General features: G+C 48.3%; 1 protein-coding gene across 1 annotated transcript; it reads left to right on the top strand.

Moving 5' to 3' along the window:
- The first annotated feature begins 876 nt into the window (after positions 1-876).
- CACNG6 (calcium voltage-gated channel auxiliary subunit gamma 6) lies at positions 877-15,690 on the top strand. Its single transcript, XM_032612907.1, is given in 5 exon segments — positions 877-1,189; positions 6,237-6,311; positions 8,037-8,174; positions 15,451-15,542; positions 15,544-15,690. Coding segments are annotated over 5 exon segments (765 nt in total).
- Positions 15,691-16,051: the final 361 nt, after the last annotated feature.

Genomic DNA, 16,051 nt, shown 5'->3' with positions numbered 1-16,051 from the left:
GGACCCCAGGTCCCCCTCCTGAGCCTTGGGGGTGTCCCTTAGCCCCTTTCTCTCAGCCCCTAGGGCAGACCTTCTCTGGTCTTTTCTCTGAATGGCCAGGGAGAACCCCCTCCCCTCTTCCTGAATTCCAGCAGGTCCCCAGCCTCCTGTCTCTGAACCCCAGCCAGGACTCTGCTGGTCCCCCCTGTGAAAGTGGGGGGGAATCCCACTGCCTCTCTGAGGCTCCGAAGTAATTCTGACCCTCCCCTTCTGAACTCCCTGCACCCCAATTTTTCCTCTTCTGAACCCCAGGCGGACCCAACTTCTCTTTCACCAGACTCTGAGCCTCAAAGAAGCCAGGAAGCATCTCCTCTCAAACACAGAGAGGACCTCAGCTCCCCTTCCTGTGTATCCCAAACTTTGAGTCCTAGTGGGAAGCTCGGATTCCCTTCCCCCAAGGAAACACAGCTTCCCTTTGGTGATTCCCTCCAGTGGGGACCCCAGAGCAGCCCCTCAGAGCTTCAGCTGACACTCAGTTCTCCTGCTTCTGGAGCTCTCAGGCCCCCCTCCTGGGTACCCAGGTTCTAGCCGTGAGGCTGGGGGAACCTAGCTTTATCTCTAGTCTCATCTTCTTTGCTGAGCTTCTGTGGGTATCCCAGGCTCTTCTCTGAACCTCAGAGGGTTCCCAGCAGAGGATCTAGGTCCCAGAAGTGACCTCGATTTCCTCATTTGAGGTTCCAGGGAGGATTCAGATCTTCCCATTTCACAGACCAGTGGAAACTGAGCCCCTCACCTGCTTCAAGACCCCAGGCGCTTCCCTCCCCACTCCCACCCCTCAGGAGCCCGCCTCAGCTCTGCCTCTTTCGCACCTGGGCCCTATCGCCCGCGACGAGGATGATGATGTGGTCCAACTTCTTCATGCACGAGGAGGACCGCCGGCGGCGAGCTCACGGGGCGCGCAAGGCCAGGATGACCCCTGAGCACGAGGGGAAGATCAAGCTGGCACTGCTGCTGACCTCCGTGGGTGCCACGCTGGCAGTGCTGGCCGTGGGCACCGAGTTCTGGGTGGAACTCAACACCTACAGGGACAACGGCAGTGCCGTCTGTGATGCTGCCCACCTGGGGCTCTGGAAGATGTGCACCAAGCGACTGTGGCAGGCGGACGTGCCCGCCGGCAGAGACACCTGCGGCCCAGCGGAGCTGCCCGGAGGTGAGAGGCCGCCGCCCCCGCGCAGGGCTTGTATCCCGTGTCTGAGAAACCCGTGCCTGAGCCCCGAGAAGAGAGAGCTTGCACCCTCAGAATGCGCCCCTACCCACATTCAACCTGTGCTCCGGGGACAGCCTCTGCCCCAGGCACAAACTGTGCAGAGAGGGAGTCTGTACCCCCAAACTAGCCTGCACCCCCAGGCCAGTCTGTAGCTCTAGACCAGCCTCTGCCCCAGAGCAGGCTGTTCCCCCAAACCCGTCTGTGCTCCTAGACCAGCCTGTACCTCCAGACCAGCCGGTGCCCTCAAATTGTCCTATGACCTCCAGAGCTTCTATGCTCCCAGCACAGCGTGTGAGCCCAGACATTTCTGTGTCCCCAGACCAGCCTGTACCCCAGCAAGCCCATGTTCCTAGAGAAACCTTGTGCCTCTGCACACAGCCTGTGCCCCCGGACCCAGCCGATGACTCCGGACACAAGCTGGTGCCCTCAGACAGCCTTTGTCTCCCAGAAACGCTCGCGCCCCTGAGACAGCCTGCACCCTTAGAGAAAGACTCTGGGTTCCTGGTGCCAGCTTGCTCTCCCCACACTGGAGACAGCCTGCACCCCCATCCTGTGGGCCCTGGGGAGAAAGACCACCTTGATGCCCACCCCAAAGTATGCTGTTCCCTCTGCCGATTCCACCAAACAGCTCTCACCAAAGACCTCCCAACATCCCAGGGCAGGACCTTGTGCTTCCTGGAAAATCTGCTTCATTTCCTACCCATTTCACCTCAAATTCCCCAACTGGACACTCCAGCCCTTCTCATTTTCTCTTCCAGGCACCCTGACACCCCTCACTTCCCTACAGAGTGGCTGTTTCACCCGTACCCATGCCAGAGAGCTATCCCGTACCTCTCACTCTCCCAGACAGGCCACGCCATGCCCTAAACTTATACCAGAGAGACATCCTACACGCCTAGGGGACAGGAATGGGATCTCACTCCACCTCTACTGACCCAAGGAGACTATCTGACACCCCTCAGAGCCCATTTAGGATGTCGCATGCTTGGTCACCCGTATGGCATCTGCAACACTCTTTCCTCTGCAAAGGATGTCCTGTAATCTCAGTACCCCTCAAAGAAGATCTATCCCTCTGGGCTCCAGACGGGATTTCCCTCCTCCTTCACTTCTCCAGATGTGATCTGTTACATCCCTAGGGTCCAAATAAGGATGTTCCAAGCCTTTGATAACAAAGTGGGATGCCAAGCACCCTTGTTGTCTGAGGTACCACCCAGTCAGCATGCAGACTGGCTAATTCTCACCCCTCAGAGCCTCAAGCAGGAAGTTCCCAAATTTTTGACAAGTGGGATACTCTGGCAATAAAAAATATTAGATGCTAATGGAGTGCCCGGCTCTGCTCTAAGTATTTCACTTGCAGGAACTCATCAATCCTCACAGCAACCCTATGAGTAGTTATTATCCTCCCCAAAACGAGGAGCAAGAAATACAAATGTCACAGTCTGTGCACCCAGGCTAGTCATGTGGGGTTTGAACCCTGGTCATCTCTGTTCTTTCTTTTTCTTTTAAAAAATGTTAAAAAAATGTATTGGAGTATAGTTGATTTACAATGTTGTGTTAGTTTCAGGTGTACAGCAAAGTGAATCAGTTATACATATACATATATCCACTCTTTTTGTAGATTCTTTTCCCATATAGGCCATTACAGAGTATGGAGTAGAGTTCCCTGTGCTATACAGTAGGTTCTTATTATTTATTTATCTTATATATAGTAGTGTGTATATCCCAGTTTATCCCTACCCCCCTTATCTCCTGGTTACCATAAGTTTTTTTCGACATCTGTGACTCTGCTTCTGTTTTGTAAATAAGTTCATTTGTACCCTTTTTTTTAGATTCCACATATAAGCTATATCGTATGATATTTGTCTTTCTGTGTTTGACTTATTTCACTCAGTATGGCAGTCTCTAGGTCCATCCATGTTGCTGCAGATGGCATTATTTTGTTCTCTTTTATGGCTGAGTAATATTCCACTGTATATATATGTACCACATCTTCTTTATCCATTCCTCTGTTGACAGACATTTAGGTTGCTTCCATGTCCTGACGATTGTAAACAGCGCTGCAACGAACATTGGGGTGCATGTATCTTTTTGAATTATGGTTTTCTCTGGATATATGCCCAGGAGTGGGATTACTGGGTCATATGGCAGTTCTATTTTAGTTTTTTAAGGGACGCTCCATACTGTTCTTCCTAGTGGCTGCACCAATTTACATTCCCACCAACAGTGTAGGAGGGTTCCTGGTCATCTCTGTTCTTAACAGCGACACTGTATTGCATCTCGCTAGTCCATAAATATGTCCCAAAGGTCCTCACTGCACTGGGGGGGCTGTCCCGCCCCACCTGACTGCATAATATGGGGTCCCTCACATCCCTTGATGTCTCCCTAATGGTCAGAAAGAGCTTCAGTCTCCTTAAAGGACCATCACCATCATCCCACAATCCTGACCCTTCAGAGGACATCTCCCAAATTGCAAGATTTCAGAAATATCCCACACATCCCATGGCCCATCAAAGGACATCCCAAAGGGGGGTGACCCATATCCTACTCTTTTCCAAATGGGATATGCCATATCCTCTGGGTCAGAGACCAGATGCCCCTAAATCATTAGTAGCCAACAATGGGATGCCAGACACCCCATTCTCTCTCAGAAAGATGTATCACACCTTCTTATTCTCTAGTTGAGACTTCCCATTTCCCTTGTAGAGGAAGACCGCTTTCCCCCCACCGACTTGTGGCAGATAGCATCCTCGCCGTTTGTTCTGCAGCACAGAGCATCCTTTACGTTTTGCTGCTGCGGGGTCAGGACTCACATTTCCCACTGCTCCTGCCAGGACATCTCATTGCCCTTTCCTTTCCTTGACAGTACCAGGTGGAGTGTCCCACACCACCTCACCTGTCTCTGGAATTTATCTCTTGTCCCTCAGCATCCCCCTTCAATTCGGAAAGTTTCCTTTCCACTTCCCCAGACCACCTGACCTGTCTCCTATTTCTTAATACCCGTCTTATTCTCGACCTCTCCCCTCCCTTTCCCTCTGTTCTCTCCTCAGTTTCCCCATCTGTGGAATGAGAAAGTTGGAGTAGGTGAATTCTGTGGAAGTTCTGGTCTTAAAATGCAATTTAGAAAGCACCTTTTTTTTTTTTTTTTTTTTTTTTTTGTGTGGCTTTCTTGAACTTCAAGTACACAAATTTGGATGAATCATACTTTTCATTTTCTGCCACAGAATCATTACCAGCCTGTACAAGATCCTTCATGTGCTTTATTTTACATTCTTATTCTTTTTTTCCATTCTTTCCTAACTCATCTCTTTAATGCATTTGATATGCATCCATGGATATGTATTTTAACTTAGAAAAATCGTGTTTTAATATATGTATGTATTTGAATTTCCATAAATGATATCATGCTATAGATTTTTTCCTATTTTTGATTTTTTTTCCCTCAACACTGTTTCTCAAATCTTTCCGTGCTGCTCTCTGTTAGTCTAGTTTGTGGCTACTAGGTGCTGCAGAGACTTGCCCATCACATTCACTTGTCTATTCCAGTAGAGATGGGCACCTAGGTTGATTCCAACTCCCTGTTTATTATTTATTTCTTTTTTGGCTGTGCCGTGTGGCGTTCGGGATCTTAGTTCCCGGACCAGGATCGAGCCCAAGCCCACTGCAGTGGAAGCGCAGAGTCCTGACCACTGGACCCCCAGGGACGTCCCCCCACCTCCCTATTATTATAAACAGTGTAGCAACGAACATGATGCAACCCATATATGTTCCTGCATGTGGTTTTTTCTGAATGTATACCCAGAAGTGAAACTGTTGGGTTATAGGGATAAACATACTTCACTTCATAAAGTATGTCAGAGTGCTTTCCAAAAAGGCTAGTACCCATTACACCCCCAGCTGTTTCCTCTTATCCTTCCAATGCTTGATATTATCCTTTTGAATATTTGCCCATCTAACTGATCTAAAGTGCCATGTCCTGCTGATTTAAGTTGCATTTCTGTGATCCCTGCTGAGGTGGAGCATCTCTTCATGTACTTGTGAGTAATCCACGCTTTCCTCTTCTATGAATTGACTATTCATATCCTTTGCCCAGTTTTCAGTTGGGTTATCTCTCTTTTCTTGCTGATCTGGAAGAGTTCTTTGTGTAGTCTAGACATGAATCCTTTCTGAGATAAGAATCTCTTTCGAGGGCTTCCCTGGTGGCGCTAGTTGTTTGAGAGTCTGCCTGGCGAGGCAGGGGATGCGGGTTCGTGCCCCGTTCTGGGAAGATCCCACATGCCGCGGAGCGGCTGGGCCCGTGAGCATGGCCGCTGAGCCTCCGCGTCCGGAGCCCGTGCTCCGCGACGGGAGAGGCCACAGCAGTGGGAGGCCTGCGAACCAAAAAAAAAAGAATCTCTTCTGAGTCTTCTGCCTGGATCTTGGGTGCTTTGTTAAATAAAGTGATTATCCATTTCTTTCTCTTTTTTTATTTTGCGGTACACGGGCCTCTCACTGCTGTGGCCTCTCCCGTCGCGGAGCACAGGTTCCGGACGCGTAGGCTCAGCGGCCATGGCTCATGGAGCCAGCTGCTCTGCAGCATGTGGGATCCTCCCGGACCAGGGCACGAACCCGTGTCCCCTGCTTCGGCAGACAGACTCTCAACCACTGCGCCACCAGGGAAGCCCATTCATTTCTATTCTCACTGGACCCTACACAAACTCATGTGACAGAGCCAGGAAACAGACTATTAACTCACTTTATACAGGAAGAATTGGAAGCTCAGAGAGGTCAATAGCCCACTCAAGGCCGCAGATCTGGACCTCAAAGCTCTGGATTGGAATCGCAGCTCCTGTGATAGCGGGTGGTTTCACTTCTCTGAGCATGAATTCTCTCTATCAGGGATGTTAATTTCACATTTCTAGGTTATTGTGAGCTATGTTAAATGTCCAGCCCTGAGCTTACACTAGGGACCTCCATGTCATTATCTCTCTTTTTCTCTCTCCTGCTGCCACAGAAGCAAACTGCACTTATTTTAAATTCTTCACCACGGGAGAGGATGCTCACATCTTCCAGAGAACCACAAAGAAAGGTAAGAACTTTTTGCCCGGTGGAGGGGATATGCTGACCACGCTAAAGGATTCCTTTTCTTTCTTTCCCTTTTTTGTAAATTGAAGTATAGTTATTTCCAATATTGTGTTAATTTCAGGTGTACAGCAAAGTGATTCAGTTATTTTTTTTAGATTATATTCCCTTATAGTTTATTAAAAGGTATTATAATTCCCTGCGCTATACAGTAAGTCCTTGTTGCTTATCTATTTCATGTATAGTAGTTTGTATCCGTTAATCCCAGGGGGGTTCTTGATAGCATTGTACTCTTCTCTGCTTTGCCGCGGGATGGGCACAAGCTCCTAAATCCTGGCGAGGTCTCATCTTTGGAGAGAGGTGGTTCTCCAGAGCCCTGTGTCCAACATTCCCGCCTCAGCTCTGCTTTTGCCACATGCCGTGTTACTTCTGGGCAAGTCCCAGCCCCTCTCTGTGGATAGTACGTTAACATCTCACAAGTGTGCATCTCCCACGTGCTAAACACAGCGCTGGGTGTTCATTTATAAGAGTTCCAGTCCTTGCCATGACCCTGCAGGGCAGGGGCTTTATCTTAATCTTCAGATGAGAAAACACAAATCCATACATGGTTTAATTTTATTTCCCCAGGAAGTGGCAGAGGCAGAGGCAGGATTAGAACCCAAATAATTCCAAATGTAAAGTAGTGCTCTCCAATAAAATATTCCATGAGATTGTGGAATGTTCTGTATCTGCACTGACCGATATGGTAGCCACTGGCCACATGTGGCCGGTGCAACTAAGACACTGAGTTTTAAATTTTGTTCAATTTAAATCCATTTAAAATTAAAAGACCCTCCGTGGCTAGTGTCTACCATTCTGGACAATAAAACTTCTAAGGCTTTACCCTTTCTACTCTAACCACAGTCTCTCCATCACCCCAGTATGTCAGTATCCCCACCAGTAAGGAATTGCGGTCAGTATGTCAATATCCCCACTAGTAAAAGAACTGTGGTATGTCATGAACCTTATCTGGTCTTTGGAAGGATTTAATGAAATGATGCAGCTAAATATGCAGTATGGTGCCTCCACATGGTAGGTCCTCCATAAACAGTGGAGGACTCTTTATGGAGGACCTACTTACCCTCTCCACTCCTTTCTGTCTTATCTTGGTGCTAAGCGAGCTTGGGCAAGTCGCTGTGCTCCCCTAGGATAGCCAAATAATCACAGGGCACACATATGGAACAAGTGCTGTGTGCCAGGTGATGCACTGGGTACATTACATATGTGATTTCTAATCCTCACAGCAGGTCAAGTAGAGATTTTGATCTTGATTTTCCAGAGGAGGAAACTGAGGTTCAGAGAGGTTCAGTGACTCTACCAGAATCTTCCAGCCAGGAAGTAGCTGGGGAGAGTTCTGACTTGGATCATTCCGCTGTAATGTACCACCTTCTCTGTTGTCTCCCACACACCCCACTGCCACAGTTTCCTCACCGGTAAACAAATGGTGACCAGATCATAAGTAATACTGGTAGTTCCCATCTCCTTCTAATTCTGGCTCTGTCCTTTCTTTGCTCTGTGACCTTAAGCAATTAACCGACCCTTTCTGAGTCTTAGTTCTTCCTTCAACAGTATGAGTAAAACATTGAACTGGATGATCTTCTACTTGAAAATTCTTCTCTAGTCCTGGATCTTCTGGGAGTTCTCTCTACTCCCTACATCCTGTATTCTCTACTTCCCCTTCCCCTCCTCACAGAGGTAAATATGGCGGCTGCGGTGATAGCAGTGCTAGGCCTGGCAGTCATGGCCCTGGGGTGCCTCTGTATCATCATGGTGCTCAGCAAAGGTGCAGAGTTCCTGCTCCGGGTTGGAGCCATCTGCTTCGGCCTCTCAGGTGAGGGTTGAGAGCCTGCAGACTGAGGACATTGCATGCTGGGAGGTCGGGTCTCCAAACGCCATTGCATGTTGGGAGGTCAGGTCTCCAAGCACTGTTGCATGCTGGGAAGTCGGGTTTCCAAGCACTGCTGCATGCTGGGAGGTCGAGGGAGGTCTCCAAGCCCTGTTGTAGGCTGGGAGGTTGGGTCTCCAAACACTGTTGTGTGCTGGGAATTGGTGGAAGCTCAAAGGCTATAGAAGTCTCAAGGATGGGAGAGTTCTAAGTTCTGTTGTTGACTGGGAATTGGGGAGTCTCCAAAGACTTCTTTAGATTGGAATCTAGGGTCCCCAAGTACTGTTGCAAGCTGGGACGTTGAGGGAGGTCCCCATGCACTGTTGTATGCTGTCAGGTTGAGGAAGGTCCTCTAAGTACCATTGCATGCTGGGAAGCACAAGGCCTATAGTAGGCTCAAATATGAGGATGGTCCAAGCACTGTTGTTGGCTGGGAACTGAAGGTTCTCCAAACACTCTTTTAAATTTGGACCTGGAGTCTGCAAGAACTGTTGCATTTTTGGAGTTGGGGGTCCAAAAAAATTCTGCATCTTGTGAAATGTAGCCCTCATTGGATCAAATGTTTTCTAAGGTGGATAGATAAGCCATAAACTATATAAGCTCATTTGTTTATCTTTCGTGTATCTACTGAGCACCTACTATGTTCCAGGCACTGAGCTAAGGGCTGGAGATATAAGATTAATAAGACAGACACTGTGTCTGCCCCTCATAGAGCCTAGATTCTGACAGAGATAGACAGTAACCAACAATTACCCATATAATAATCCAACTATAATTGTGATGAGAGTTACGATAAAGCATATAAGGGGTACACACTGGGGTTGGGGCGCTTGTCAGAGAAACTTCCTGAGAAAGTGATATTTAGGCTGACAATCGAAGGAGGAACAGAAGTTATCCGGTCAGAATATGGAGTTGACAGTAGTGGTGGCCATGTTGGTGATGGTTGTTGTTGCGGTGGTAATGTTGGCGATGCCTTGATATGGTAATAGTGGTGACGGAATAGCATAGATGTAGTCTGTAAAAGACTTGGCAAGTTAAAAGAAGATGAATGAACAGAATGAAGATCAGAGCATAGGGCGGGGCAAAGTTTTGCGCAAATGTACATGGTAACCTTAGTTACCAAATGAAGTAGAGGCTTGGTGCAAGATGAGTCAATGGAGGTCCCTGGTGGTCCAGTGGTTAGGACTCTGCGTTCTCACTGCAGAGGGCGTGGGTTCAGTCCCTGGATGGGGAACTAAGATCCTACAAGCTCCGCGCGGACGAAACGAAAACAAAAATAAAGGAGACAGGGAGATACGAATGTTCAAGAGCACACTCGAATAGAAATTATTAGGAATCACGTTCTTATTATTGTTTTGTGCCTTAGAGAGCTTCCTAAACAAAGGGGGAAATTCAGTCATTCCCTGTCTTTCATTTATTCATTAGAAAGGTGTCTGCCCTTAAGGAGGTTATCGTCTGGTTAAGGACGGAGAAATGATACAAATCATCCCACAATTACAAACTGCGGAAGTGCTGTGAAGGAAAAGCAGAGTTCTGTGAGGATGCATAACGAGGGCACTTCATTTAAAGCAGAATTAGAGAAAGGCTCTCTGAGGAGATGACACTTAAAACATCAAAGTATGGGTAACCAAGCTAGAAAGCGTTCGGTGGATTTCGAGTCCTGAAAGAACGCCAGTGAGGCTGGAGCATGGAGAGTAAGGAGGATACTGGTTTAAAAGACAAACCAAGAAATCAACAGGGAATCAAAAGATCTGGGTTGGAGTCCCAAATTCCAGCCCAGGGAGGAGATAGAAATTAGGCAGATAAATAATGCTCATATAAATTAATATATGTTAACAATTACCAATTGTGGTAAATGCTATAAATGAAAAGTATAGAGTCTAATGAAAATGTGTAACAGGGAGACCCAGCAGAGACTTGACTGGTGGTGGTCAGGGAAGCCTTCTCAGAAGGAGTATAATTCAAGTAAGGAATTCTGTAGAGAATGAGGATGTGTAAGGTGGGCTCAGGGAGGGGTAACCAGGACAGTTATTCCAAGCAGCACAAAGGTCTCCAGGCTTGAAGAAATCTGGTGCATTTGAAGTCCCGAATGGGACTTCCCTGGCGCTCCAGTGGTTAGGCCGCCACGCTTCCACTGCAGGAGGCTCGGGTTCAATCCCTGGTCCGGGTGACTAAGATCCCGCATGCCACGCGGTACAGCCAAAAAATAAAACAAAAATAAAGTCCTGAAAGAAGTCCTACTCCATACTGCTGTAGGATGGGAAGGGCAGCTTGAGAGGAGGCTGAAGAAACAGGCAGGGGACCAGGTCACGTGGGCCCTTCTAGGTCATTCGAGGGAGGTCAGGTTTGATCAGGGAGAAGGTTAAAGTAATGCCACCTAAGAGAAGAGTCTTGGAGTAGACCTGTCCTGGGCTCAAACCCACATGGCTCTTTTCTAGGCTTCAATTTCCCCATCTGTAAAGTGGGGATAATAATAATAATACCCATTCATAAGGTCTAGTGGAAGAGGTGAGATGTGGGAGCATTTGGTTAGATTCTTGTTTGCAAAGCTAGTGTGTCAAAGCCGAGCTCCACAAGCTACAGCCCATGGTCAAATCCTACCTGCCTCTTGTTTTGGAGTTAGTGACATTTTTTTTTTTTTTTTTTTTTTTTTTTTGCAGTACACGGGCCTCTCACTGTTGTGGCCTCTCCCGTTGCGGAGCACAGACTCCGGACGCGCAGGCTCAGCGGCCATGGCTCACGGGCCCAGCCGCTCGGCGGCATGTGGGATCTTCCCGGACCGGGGCACGAACCCGTGTCCCCTGCACCGGCAGGCAGACTCTCATCCGCTGCGCCACCAGGGAAGCCCTGGAGTTAGTGACATTTTAAAACCATAAATCATATTGTGGTTCCTACCTAGATCGAAAGCCACGGATGAATTTCCACCACTAGAATAACGTGGCTCTGAGGTCTTATGTGGTCTGGCTCCTACGTGAGACTTCGCCTCTTACCATTTGTTCTCTCTGTTCTGTCCATATTAACCTCTTTGCTGTTCTCAGACCCTCCAAGTTCATCCCCTCCTCAGAGCATTCTGCAGTGCTGTCCCCTCAGCCTGGAGTGCTCTCCGCCAGCTCTTCCCATGTCTCATTTCTGCAGATCATGTTAGCCGCTGATCATATGTCACCCTCCTCAGAAAGACCACTGTTGGCCACCTTGTCTAAAGTAGACCCCTTCCCTGCTGTGTCCCTACCTTGCCTTATTTTTCTTCGTAGAATTGATCACTACCTGAAATTATGCATTTATGTATGCCTTTGTTTGCTAGGGCTGCCGTAACAAAGTACCACAGACTGGGTGCCTTACACACCAGAAATGTATTTTCTCACAGTTCTGGAGGCTGGAAGTCCAAGGTCAACATGTCAGCAGGTTCGTGTTCCTTCTGAGGCCAATCTCCTTGGCATGTAGCTGGCTGTCTTCTCCCAGTGTCCTCACATGGTCCTTCCCCATGCTTGTCTGTGTCCTAATCTCCTCTTCTTATAAGGGCACCAGACATACTGGATCAAGGCCACCCTAGTGACCTCATTTTAAGTGAATTACCTCTTTAAAGACCACAACTCCAAATATAGTCATATTCCAAGGCCCTGGGGATCAGGACCCCAATGTGTGAACTTTTGGGGGGATGCAGTTCACCCACATCAATACATTTACCTGATTTTTGTCCATCTCCCCTTTTGGGGTGAATTTCCAGGAGGACAGCCCCTTCATTAGGTTTTTTTTTTTTTTTCTGGGCCGTGCTGTGCGGCATGCAGGATCTTAGTTCCCCGATCAGGGATCGAACCCGTGCCCCCTGCATTGGGAGCACGGAGTCTTAACCACTGGACCGCCAGGGAAGTCCCTAGTTTTGTTCTTGTATTTTATATATATTTTATAATGAGAGTTCAATTAAGATCTATTGACTGAATGAGAGAATGCATGAATTAGCAGTGGAATGAAGGGGACTGGATGGTGTCGCTCCCTCGTACAGATGCTTTTCCACCTCCAGTGCTCTGATGCTGACCTGCATGAGGTCAAGAAAGGATCACAAAGGGACCACTGAGCCATGTTACGCAGACTCCAGGCTGTATTCTCCAGGCCCCCTGACTTAAAACCATGGGTGGAGGCTTCCCCGGTGGCACAGTGGTTAAGAATCCGCCTGCCAATGCAGGGGACACAGGTTCAATCCCTGGTCGGGAAGATCCTACATGCCTCAGAGCAACTAAGCCTGCAAGCCACAACTACTGAGCCTGCAAGCCACAACTACTGAAGCCCGGGTGCCACAACTACTGAAGCCTGCACGCCTAGAGCCCGTGCTCCGCAACAAGAGAAGCCACCACAACGAGAAGCCCGCGCACTGCAACGAAGATAGCCCCCGCTCACTGCAACTAGAGAAAGCCCGCACGCAACAACGAAGACCCAACACAGCCAAAATAAAAAATAAATAAAATGAAATAAATTAAGTTTTTTAAAAAAGTTAAAAACAAAACCATGGGGAAACTGGGAGTGTAGGGAGGAAGGAAGTTCAGAGATCAAGGTTGAAGTCAGACTCTGGGGTCTGAGAGGGGAGGCAGCCAGGATGCATGAGCCATGCCTGACCATTGGACGGTCCTACGTGATCTTACTCCGCCCACCTCTGTACTTCCGCTGCCCACCACCCCCCTCCCCTCCCCCATCCTCTTTGCTCCGCTGCACTGACTTTTCTTTTTTTCCCTCTAACACACTCTACTCCACCCCTACCGCAAAGCCTTTGCACCAGCCATTCCTTTCTGCCCAGAATAGCCATTGCTGTTTTGTGCATGGCTGGCTTCTTTTCGTCCATTTGGGTCTCAGCTCCAATGGCTTTTCTGATGACACCATGTAAAGCCCCAGCCCCACCCCCTGGATGTCACGGCCCTTCCCACCACTCTGTTTTTATCTCCTTCCTAGCGTGCATCACTGTCTGAAATTATCCCGTCTTCTCACATGTTTACTTTGGCAGTTACAACCTGGTCGCCCGCAGGCCAGCGACGGCCCATAAATGTCCTTTGTTTGGCGGGCAGCGTCTACAGATTTCTCTGAGCCAATATTTAAAGATTGGGTGAATTCCCGTAAAAATCATAATCGTTTAAAAAAATGCTAGCTGTTCTTGAAAACTCAGAAGACCTGGTCTACTAAGCCGCCGTTTCTGACGGGCTTGCAGTTGGCTGGAGCCGGGTTTGGGCTATGCTTTGTCACGGTCCCCACCGCGCCTGCCTGCTCACTTGTTTGAACTTTCTCATTGTCTACTGGAGACATATTGAGTTTTGCAAGCCTTGGTTTATTTGTGTACCATTTGTCTCCTCCAAGTAGAACATAGGTTCTGTCAGGTAGGGTTCTTTGGTCCTGTCTTGTTCCTTTCTTTTTCTTTAATCAAATTGCATTACATGACTGATTTTCTTTTCCGGTTTTGTAATCCACCATCACTCTCTTTTCTTTTCAACTTTATTGGGATATGATTGACAAGTATAAATTGTGTGTGTGTGTGTATATATATGCACACACATATATGTATATATATATGTATACACAATTGTATGTAAGGTATACAAACTTGCAGGATCTCAGTTCCCTGACCAGGGATTGAACCTGGGCCATGGCAGTGAAAGTGCTGAGCCCGAATCACTAGACCGCGAGGGAAGTCCCCTACAGCTTGATGTTTTCATATATTTTGATATACATCGTGAGGTGATCAACACAATCAAACAAGTTAACACATTCATCACCTCACATAGTAACTTGTTTTTTGCAGTGAGAACATTTAAGATCTACTCTCTTAGCAACTTTTATGGACACAGTATTATTAACTATAGTCACCATGCTTGTACCTTAGATCTCCAGAATTTATTCCTCTTCAGACTGGAAGTTTGTGCCCTTTGACCAGCATCTCCCCATCTTCCCCCTCCGCTCAGTCCCCGGCAGCCACCATTCTGCTCTCTGCTTCTATGGTTTCAACTTAGATTCCATCATCACTCTTTACTCAAGTCTGAATGGGGTCTTAATTTGACTTTTGTGATTCTTGATTCCTTGGTTTGCTTTGTTCTTTTCTTAAGTGGTGAAAGACACATTAACATAAAACTTACCATTTGAACCATTTTTAAGTGTCCACTTCTGTGGCGTCAAGTCCATTCACGCAGGTGTGCAGCCATCACCACCATCCATCGCCAGAACTTTTGCATCTTCACCAAGTAAAACTCCGCCCCCATGAAACACCAACTCCCCATTCCTCTTCCCCACCCCCGCACCCACCTTCTACTTTCTGTCTCTCTGAATTTGTGTCTCGTTTCTTCCTTTCTCTCCAGCGTCTAAAATTGCGCCTGCTATAGAGTAGGTGCTAATAAGCAGTTGTGAGGAGGTGCTAGTGAAACTGCAGAAATGCATCTCGGGGGTCTCCGAGGAGCTCCGGTTCTTTATGTCTCGGCACAGAAAGAATTCAGCGAGAGGCCAAGTGATAGATAAGAAAGTGATTTATTAGAATAAGATACTTGTGTGCCTTACAAGCGGGTGAGCTAGAGGGTGCCACGCAAGAACTTAGTGGGCTACAGTTTTATAATCAAAGGAGGGTGGGGAGGGGGAGAAGACCACCTCCTTCCTCATTCTTGAGTAGACGTCAAGCTTCCATCATCAGCTCCGCCTCCAAGTCAGGCGGGAGGGTTTTCTTGTCCCTACGTGGTCAAGCTGGGACTGTCATGGCCCAATGGAAATGAGCAAAAAGGCGGTAGCATATACTAGAATATGATGGATCATCTCAGCTTTCAGCATAATGTCAACTTTTCCTTATATTTTTGTTTTAATGTGCGCAGAGGAGTGTTACCTTAGGAATCAAGCCTCTCTGGGCAAGATGTGGGTCTTATTTCGCCATTGTTTCATTGTCTGGGGGCATGTCTCAGGCTTCTGTTGCATGGTTGTGTTGCTAAGCGAGCCTGCTTGGTTTGTTGGTTAAGCGAACCTGCTTTCTTGAGAGATCATTAACTTACAGGGGTCTCCCATGCTTTTTTTCCCTTACTTACAGTCCCCTAGTGGGATTAACTATGTAATCACCTACTTTGTCCCTTTACTCTGTTCCTATCACTAGGGGGTCCCCCAGGTTTCTTGTCTGAGTAAGCATGTGATGGGGTATATTGGGGGAGAGGCTCAGACCCCCGTTGGGGACCCCAGGGGCCTGAGGGCCACATCTGTTCTCCTCTCCCCACAGGCCTGCTGCTTCTGGTCAGCCTGGAGGTGTTCCGCCATTCCGTGCAAGCCTTGCTGCAGGGAGTTAGCCCTGAGCCTCCCCCATCCCCGGCCCCTGACCTATGAATACTCCTGGTCTCTGGGCTGTGGCGTGGGGGCCGGCTTGGTCCTGATCCTGGGGAGTGGCTTCTTTTTCCTGCTCACCCTGCCTCCCTGGCCCTGGGGCTCCCTCTGTCCCAAGTGGGGACACAGGGCCACCTAGGGTCACCGTTGTGCTTTCTCTAAGCAACTCCCAAACCCTTCGCCTTTCTCCATTGTGCCCCTCAGATCTTTTGCCCCATGTCCTAGAGAAACTGTGTTCTCCCTGCTCTGGGGGCCCATGCTGTTTGCACAGAACTGCCCCTCACGCCCTCATCTTTTTTCTCTGTAAATATGTTTTTCTCGGGGGCTGAATTTGGGTTGCTTAGGAGTGGGACGGGGAGAGGATTTTTGCAAATGAGGATCCCCAGGGAAGGCTGGTGGGGACCTGATGGGGTAACTAGGGAGTGGGAGGGGGGGTGAGGTCAGGGGGTCTTGGGAGGGAGTTGGATCTATTTGTTCCACAGATTTGGATGTATTTTGCT

This window comes from Phocoena sinus, chromosome 19 (genome assembly GCF_008692025.1).
Source record: "Phocoena sinus isolate mPhoSin1 chromosome 19, mPhoSin1.pri, whole genome shotgun sequence".
NCBI classification, from domain to species: domain Eukaryota; kingdom Metazoa; phylum Chordata; class Mammalia; order Artiodactyla; family Phocoenidae; genus Phocoena; species Phocoena sinus.
This window is presented reverse-complemented; position numbering and strand designations above follow the sequence as displayed.